Here is a 9,477-nt window from a genome sequence, read left to right as displayed (position 1 = left end):
AACATGAGATATCCCTAGGCATCCAAGCCTCCATTCTCAGTGTCCAAAGGCTCTTCTTGATCAGTAGTCATGGTATCTTCTTCATGAATGTTGTCCATATACTTTAAAAGAAATGTCACTTTATCCATTAACTTGCGCAAAGTATTTTCATCCCCAACCGCAAGCTTTCTCTCTTGTTGGCATGTGGAGATGAGATGATTGAACAAATTCACAAATTCTTGCCGAACATCCTTTACAACTCCGTACAAAAGGAATTTGTGCCCTGTGGATGCTGATGCTCCAGTGGTGGATTGAGGAGGAATATCATCAAGCTCTTCTTCTTGATCATCAAGAACTACTCTTTTAGATCTAATAGGTCCTTTCTTTTGTTGCTTCACTACTCTCTTTTAGGTAAGAGTTTTTATTTTCAAGTGTCTCATTGGTCAGGTCAACACTAAAAAATTAAAAAATACAGGTTAAAAACATGCTATAAATAATAGACACATTCTGATCACTTTTTATACAATCAATACATATGTCTTATCATTAAATAAGCAAAAGAATTTTAATTTTCATAATGATAGCATACAATACTAGTGTGTCACAAAATGAACCCTTTTATATGAATCGATTTGAGAAAGGATAATGTAGTTTACAATGCGATGGAATTAAGCATAGACAGGACCTAAAATCTTATGGTCATACAAAAGTTAGAGCATCTTGATATGAAATATCTGAACCTTCATCCTATTTTTTTTGAAGTGTATGTATTAACACTAATATCAGAATATTCTAGGACTTCATTGATAGTTTTATTGTTCAGATTTAATTCACACCCTTTGACATAAAAATAAATATTTTCATCGTGATAGGTCATGTTAGCATAGAATTCATAGATAAAGTCAAAATGGACATATTTTTTATTTTAAAAAAATAATTCCAGTCTAAAAACGCTATGTTTTTCACAAATTAAATTCTTTCTTTTCTAAAGCAGATAAATTAGCAAAATAGATAGGACATCATGATAGACAGTAAACAACAACTCCCTTATAAAATCCAAATATTATTATTTGACCAAAATCATGTTAAAAGAGTCCGATAAAAATATAGCTTTAATTAATTACTTAGACATTACCTCCATACTATCCTTTGGTTGCTCATAAGCTCATGGCAAGTTTATATTAGAAAAGATATATTTCTTTATCGAGATTTTTTTTGTGCCTCTTTGGTCAATAAAGCATATTCATCTTTAATCTAGTATCACTTATCTTATCTGTGTGTTTGAATTGACGTTTATCAAATTAAAATTTAAATAAAAATACTTTTATAAAATTAATTTTGAGGAAGGTTAAATTTGTATTAATATAATTTAAGTTTGATAATTCTATACTAAAATTAATTTTGATAAAATAAATATTATTTAAATTATATTATTTAAAATTACGTTTAAATAAAAATTAATAAAATAGATATGAATTTATATTATTCAAAATTACATTTTTTAACATTCTTTTGGCTATAATTTTTTTAGAATTAAATATCAAATCGGTACTCAAAAGATTTTAGCGCTGACAAAATGTACTTGACTTTTATTATTGACAAAATAGAACATGACCACCATGTTCTGGTGAGCAGGCAAACCCCCCAACCCACTCCCTCCCTAACGCACTCCATCATTCTTTCTCTCCAATGCACTCCTCCTCTCCAACGCAGCCCCCTTTTTCGATATAGTTTACACCATTGCAGTTTAGAACAAAGCTTTGAGCTTTCATAGAGACCAACAATGGATGTTCGGGGTAAGCACTTGAAGCCACACCTCAATCACCGCAACGCCATAAAGAACATCGCTACAAATTTCCCTTTTCTTTCTCGCCTCTTCCTTCATTGATCTTCCTCATTCTTTGAACAACCAAAAAAGCATCAGGGTCAAGGGCATTAACAATGGTGAATTTGTCCTCATCTCCGCACCCTCGGTCTTTCTGGATCCGATGACTTTTCTATTCCAACCCCAGCTTGGGAACAAGCCCAAAGGTTTCGCCTTTCTCCTTCCCCTATCACCACCAAAAACATCATCTACCTCCATGTTGTTGATGAAGGACATGAACACCAAGCTCCACTTCCAATTCCACCTAAAACTGAAATTGGAGTTGGCTTCAATATTGATGTTAGGCTGAAAAATTTAAGCTTTCAACAACTTGCTCAACATAACGTAAATAATGGTAGTGAAGATGGGAGGCATCTACGGTGTGAAGCCTCCACCAGTGACGTTGCAGCCACCACTTGATGATGATGACAATGATGTTGATGTTGTGGATTCACTTTCAAAGTAGGAGTGGATGCTGTATTGGGGAGGGAGAAGGGGGAGTACGTTGGGGAAGGAGAGGGGGCTGCATTGGGAGGGGGAATGCATTGAGAGGGAGAGAGGGGAAGTGCGTTGGGGAAGGAGGGATTAGGGTTTTGGGAGGGGGTTTTGTCAAGTCACCAGAACACGGTGGTCACGTTCACGTTAATATTGTGTTTGCCGGAGATGTTGGGGACGCACTTGTTAAAATTTAAAATCTTTCCGGCAGTGTTTGGATAGTATCTTTCAGACACAAAGACAAAAACACAAATACACAGTAAGACATAGACACAAAATACACAATTATTTTTACTATGTTTGATGATGATGTACAAGACACAATGATCTGAACTAAATGTCATATTTACCCCTGTGTTGTATTCACTGCAACATAACTACCAACATTCCTTTCCACCATCACTACCATTAATTTTTCAACCTTAATTCTAATAACTATGAACTATCATCAAAATCTTTGATCCAATAATCAAATCAATATTTTTGTTTATATATAAAAAAATTCAGAAAAAAAAAGAAACTTGAACATAATATATCTGGTGAGCAAGAATAATTGGCAACAAAAAAAAATACAAGAAACAAACACAATCTGAAAAATAGATATGGAGGCAGTATCTAGGGAACGAAGCATGCCTTATAAGGGTGTGGATACCTCTCCCTAGCATCACGCGTTTTGACGAGTGAGTGTGGGGGACTTTGGCTATCATCCCTATCGTCAAAGGCAAAACCGTGAAGCTTTGTGTGCCAAAGCGGATAATATCGTGCTAGCGGGTAGTCTGGGCTGTTACAGATGGTATCAGAGCCAGAACCCAGATCGATGTGCCAGCGAGAGCGCTGGGTTCCCTTAGGGGGGTGGATTGTAAGACCCACATCGGTCGGAGAGGGGAACGAAGCATGCCTTATAAGGGTGTGGATACCTCTTCCTAACATGACGCGTTTTGACGAGTGAGTGTGGGGAGTTTCGGCTAGCATCCCTATCGTCAAAGGCAAAACCATGAGGCCTTCTGTGCCAAAGCGGACAATATCGTGCTAGCGGGTGGTCTGGGCTGTTACAGATGGTATCAGAGCCAGAACCCGGATCGATGCGCCAGCGAGGGCGTTGGGCTCCCTTAGGGGGTGGATTGTAAGGCCCACATCGGTTGTGGAGGGGAACAAAGCATGCCTTATAAGGGTGTGGATACCTTTCCTAGCATGATGCATTTTGACGAGTGAGTGTGAGGGGCTTCGGCTAGCATCCCTATCGTCAAAGGCAAAACTGTGAGGCCTTGTGTGCCAAAACGGATAATATCGTGGTAGCAGATGGTCTGGACTGTTACAGATGGTATCAGAGCCGGAACCCGGATCGATGTGTCAGCGAGGATGCTGGGCTCCCTTAGGGAGGTGGATTATAAGGCCCACATCGGTTGGAACATCGGTTGGAAAGGGGAACAAAACATGCCTTATAAGGGTGTGGATACCTCTCCCTAGCATCACGCGTTTTGACGAGTGAGTGTAGGGAGTTTCGGCTAGCATCCCTATCGTCAAAGGCAAAACCGTGAGGCCTTGTATGCCAAAGCGGACAATATCGTGCTAGCGGGTGGTTTAGGCTGTTACAGATGGTATCAGAGCCGGAACCCGGATCGATGTGCCAGCGAGGACGCTGAGCTCCTTTAGGGGGTGGATTCTAGCGGGTGGTTTAGGCTGTTACAGATGGTATTAGAGCCGGAACCCGGATCGATGTGCCAGCGAGGACGCTGAGCTCCTTTAGGGGGTGGATTGTAAGGCCTACATCAGTCGGAGAGGGGAACGAAGCATGCCTTATAAGGGTGTGGATCTCTTCCTAGCATGACGCATTTTGACGAGTGAGTGTGGGGAGTTTCGGCTAGCATCCCTATCGTCAAAGACAAAACCGTGAGGCCTTGTGTGCCAAAGCAGACAATATCGTGCTAGCGGGTGGTCTGGGCTGTTACATGACGGAGGCGTCAGCGCCGGCGCGAGCCAAGGAGAAAGAGATCTGAAGGCAAGACGAGGCAACAGAGGCGTCGGCCGGCGCGAGCCAAGGAGAAAGAGATGGCAAGACGAGGCAACAGAGGCGTCGGCACAAGCGACGAAGAAGAAAGACTGGTCAAGGCAGATTTGGAGGCGAAACAACGATAAAGATGACAACGTTGATGACGGAGGGCGAGAGGAGGAAGCACGATGATGGTGACGACAACAACGTTGATGGCGGAGGAAGAGAGGAGAAGATACAGACAAAGGAGGGAGGCAGTGGTGACGCTAGTAGTGGTGCCGGCGACAATAATGGAAGGAGAATGCAGAGGTAGAATGGAAGTAGGAAGATGGAATGAACCGGAGAAGATGAGGGAGAGTTATGAGAGTCAGGGTAAATGATAAAATTGGAATTTTAAAAAATGGATTTGAATCCACTCAATTTTGAATTTCACTTTAGAAAGTAAAATATAATCTATCATCATTTATTTCATAGGTGAGACCAAGAAAAAACATGAAAGAGAAAATATACAATAGTGAGAGATCTCACTTTATAAAATTTAGAGGATCCAAATTCTTAAAAAATAATCAATGATGGAATTGAAAAAATCTGTATCTTATAGATTGTGTCTCAGTATCACAGCATGAAGGAGATACAACTTGAAGGAGATACACTAAATACATGTCTTTTATGTGCATCTGTGTATAACCATATCTATTAAAATTGTGTCTCAACAAACAATTAGTGTATACATACCACCGTAGACCATTTTGTTAATAATAAAAATTAAGTATCATTTTATTAACACCAAAATCTTTTGAATATCAGTTTGATATTTACCTCTTTTTTTTTAAAAGAACAAATTTATATGTTGAAATTTACTAATCTTTTAGCCATAATTTTTTTGGTACTCATTTTTTAGTACTCTTCTTTTTATTTAATTTAGTCTTTCTAATGGAATCAATAATTCATATTATAAAAATTAACATTCAAGAACTCAATAAAATTATACGAAATCAAATTAAAAAATAACAAAAAATTCATAAAAAAAAATTGTATTAGTAAAAATGATTAAAAATTTTATATGATGAATACCAAAATTTCCATAAAATAAAAGACAATAATACACATCACATAAGAATAAAGGATAAAGTTGGCAAAAAGAAAATAAATTTCTCCAATCACATCTTCAAACGTAACGCAAAAACTACAATTTTTCCTCCAAGTAAACACTACTAAACAGTTTGCTTTTAGAAAGAAAAACAAGCCAAACAAAAATTGAGACTTTCCAAACAATTAAACGTGCGTTGTGTAATTTAAACAATAAAACAAACACACCCTTAATTAAACTGAAATCCAAACATCAAAATATTTGTATTCTCACCAAAAGTTTTCCTTCATGTGAGTCAACCATTTTCCTCTCGTATTTTGAAGTGTTACAAAGATAAATTAACAAAATCAAGGGATTTCTTCCATCCCACAATAAGCATATGATTTTCGGGTAGTGTAAGTGAGTGTAAGTTGTTTACAGAGTTTTCTTTTCTTTTCTAAGGTTAACATAACTGAAGGAAAAGAAGATGGCAAGGTAAAAATAACGAGAACCAACACCTACAATGGAGACATTAAAAATAGCAGTTAGCACAACTTGATTAGCCATATGCAGGGATGCCATAGATTCTAAGCTAAGTAATAACTTATTAACAAAAAAAAAAAAAAAAACAATTAGCTACTGTAGCATCATCCAACCAGCAGCCATTACTGAGAACTAGCCATTATTAAGAATAATGAAGATAGCAGCAAAGCGCTTCACCTTCATTGGCAATATTTCTAAGCTAAACATGTTCCACTTCGAGACTACTCGAGGGTCATCAAAATCAAAAAACAAACTTGCCTGTATCAGTTGGACTCGAGATAAGATGTTATATTCAGGTCAGATGGCAAAGCACCGTCCTCTGGAAAAGATTCGTCTTCATTGAAAAGCAAGTTCTTGATATCATCAATTGAGCCAAGGTTTCGGCTTTGAGTAAATTCCGTACCTGAATTCTTAATATTGTGGGGTTGGTTTATAGATCTCTCTTCATTCCCTGCACATTCAATTTGATTTTGACTTTCACCAAGTTGTAGGCATGCATCTTGCATTGACATTCCACATGTCACGATCTTTGCTTGAGCAGGTCCATTTTGATTTACAAATTGATGCTCATTTAGATGCTGATTTCTATTCACATCAATAAAGTTCAGGCTGGTTTTTTCTGGTATTAGTTGTGGGTACCCTATGGTATTGGGTACAATAGCATCACTTTGCACATAAGGTGTTCCATTATTAGAAATTCCAGTTGCATGATGATATCTACCATATTGCCGTGCCTGTGCCGAACCAACTTGACTGCTGAGGCCAAAAGAATCACCATGAGAAGTGTAGTTTGTCGTTGGGATGCTCCTGGCACTGTTTACTCCTCTGGCAATCATATGAGAATGGAGGAACTGAGGGCTTAAGCAGACAGCGCCATGAACTTGTCCCCTTTGGATGGTGTGATTTTGTCCACCTAGCACTTGCCTTGGAACAGAATGGGACTGGTATCCGCTCCTTGCGAAAGGAAATGCTGACTCAGGAGATCTAGCATGGTTTGCACCATGTTGAAGTGCAGCATTGGTGGTGGGACGTAAAGGAATGGTAATTGGCATGGAGACTTGATTCAATGATCTAAACTTTTGCAAGGAGCTTGACCATGCTATGATTGTGTTAGAGGCTTGATTTTGAGGTTCGAGACTTACCCTCGGATTCCATGACTGATTCAATAATGGGGAAACTGGAGAAAACTGAGGAATATCCATCGGATTCCATGACTGATTCAATAATGGGGAAACTGGAGAAAACCGAGGAGTATCAAGGCGTAGCTCAAGGTTGTGTATATCATTCACAGCCTCGCATGAAGTGACATAATTGGTCGATGCTGGTATTGGAGCAATCTTTCCCAACTTGAAATTTTTCCTAAGAGTTTCCCACATCCCAGATCCTGCAGTTGCATGACAGTGATCTGCACTTGAAAGACCAATGCCCCAATTTGGACATGGTGATAGGCAGTCACATATGTAACAATAGCACTGCACAGCATCAAATAAATAAATAATCATATAGAAAAAAGAAACCAGCTAAGTACAAAGTTATGCATAGCATTAAGTAGTATGATTTTCACCTGTTCACAGTGCTGCTCATGGGGGGTGGAAGAAAAGGGGAAATTGGCACAAAGATGCCGCGGATGAGGATAATCTCTGCATGCAACCTGCAAGTTATAAACAAAAATGAAACTACGCATCTTAAATGTTTCATACATTCAGCCATGAGTACGGAAAGTATGAAAATTTTTATTTTGAGTAAACAAGACCACACATGAAAAATTGAAAACCAACAAACATTTACATGGTTACACAATTACACAGGACTCTTCCAAAAACTATGGATTGAGTTAACATTGATCCATAAACTTAAGGATCTCAATCAAAACCAATTAGATACCAGAACCAATGTTCAGAATCCATCTTCTGAACCGTACCTTCCTCGAATCTTTTTATCCCTCTCAAGTCTCAAATTCCCTCACTGCAGAAATTTCATGTCCGGTAGGATATTCTGATGATGCTAAACTTGGCAATGGTGCACCCCAAATGTTAAGGAACTAACCTATGAGGATTAACTCTGAAAGAAAGAGCATATCAAACAAATTTCGGTCTTCGATGGAGACTGACATATAGTTAACTCCACAAGCAAACTTATCAATCTCCATTATCACTTGAGAAAAGTTTAAATAAATAAATTAATGGGATGTTTGCAAGTTAGGATTTTGGAGGGAAAGAAAGCAACTTGATGAGAAAGTGAAGTCTATTTCACTCTTTAAACCCTTTCCTTCTCATCTTCCCTCCAACATCCCAGCTCACAAACACTGGTCTTGCAAACCCTCAAACTCAAACACTTGGGGAAATATCTCAAATCTCAAGATAGTAACATTTACAATGCTACAATGATGAAATCACAGCTCACATAAGACAAAATTTTAGGTATATTAGAGGGGGACAAACATTCAATTTCATATGCATGACATTAAGAAAGTGAGAGAACAAACACTAAGTAACAAAAATGGAGACAACACCAGACCTGACCCTTCTCCCCAACAACAACCAACTCATCAGAGGAAGCTGTTGTGATTTCCTCTACAGAAGTGGTAACAGCTCTTTCAGGGTCACCATCCAGAATCACACAATCATCATCATCATTATGATCTTGCATGTCTTTCACACTTGGCGTTGATGCTAAAGATCTTGACTTTGACTTTGACTTGTGTCCAAGTTCATTCACGACAACATGGTCTTGTTCTGGTTCTTCATCAGGCATGGCCAACCACTCCTTTATCATATCATCATAGTCAATTCTCTTCTTTGCATCACTTTCTTCCAAACACGGTTCTTCATCGGAGCTTATATCCAACACAAGTGGTGAACCTTCCATGCTAGCATAAAAAGAATAAAAAATCAACCTTTTTTGTTTTCTGTCCCCCCCAAATCCCCCAAACAAAAAAAAAAGGAGTTTGGTTGCATGAAAACTTTATAAAAATCAAATTGACAAACCTTTCCTTGCAAAGAGGGAGAGAAGGGGTTTGACGGTTGTGAAGAGATGAAGAAAGGAGCAAGAAGAGAGAATTGCAAAAGGTTTTGATGGAGTAGGCGGTTACCAATTGAGTAATGTGAAGGAGATTTCGGGCTAACCGAGAGAGGGAGGGGGAATTCAAATCATCACTCTATTCCTTCGTTTACACGCTTGGTAAGATGGTTACTTGGTTTTACTAACATGGATGAGTAATTGAGTATTATTATTGTCAATTTTTTTTTTTTTGGTTTTAGGATTTTTTAAAAATAAATGAAATAAATTAATAAATTATTTTTATTGATATATTTTTTAAAAAAATATTTTTATTTTTCTTTTTTAATTTTTAAATTTAAATTATAATATTTTTAGAATGTAGATTATATAAAATAGTTGAATGCAGAAACGTACCTGAATTCATAAATATGAATCACGGTCGGAAAAGTTTGGATCTTGTGATTCTTTCGATCTTGCTCAACTAGGTTGTCTGATAGGGGAAAGAGTTGCTATACCGAACCCTGAAGGCACTATTTA

At 38.0% G+C, this 9,477-nt stretch overlaps 1 protein-coding gene across 1 annotated transcript; it reads right to left on the bottom strand.

The window, feature by feature from the left end:
* Positions 1-5,725: 5,725 nt before the first annotated feature.
* On the bottom strand, positions 5,726-9,091 carry LOC130936185 (uncharacterized). Its single transcript, XM_057866217.1, has 6 exons — positions 8,928-9,091; positions 8,458-8,809; positions 7,505-7,591; positions 6,344-7,412; positions 6,199-6,259; positions 5,726-5,915 (listed from the first exon to the last, which is right to left on the bottom strand). The coding sequence occupies exons 2-5, from the start codon at positions 8,806-8,808 to the stop codon at positions 6,204-6,206; spliced, it is 1,563 nt and encodes a 520-aa protein (XP_057722200.1). The 5' UTR covers position 8,809; positions 8,928-9,091; the 3' UTR covers positions 5,726-5,915; positions 6,199-6,203.
* Between the last annotated feature and the right edge of the window lie 386 nt (positions 9,092-9,477).

Source organism: Arachis stenosperma, chromosome 6 (assembly GCF_014773155.1).
Source record: "Arachis stenosperma cultivar V10309 chromosome 6, arast.V10309.gnm1.PFL2, whole genome shotgun sequence".
Taxonomy (NCBI): Eukaryota; Viridiplantae; Streptophyta; class Magnoliopsida; order Fabales; family Fabaceae; genus Arachis; species Arachis stenosperma.
This window is presented reverse-complemented; position numbering and strand designations above follow the sequence as displayed.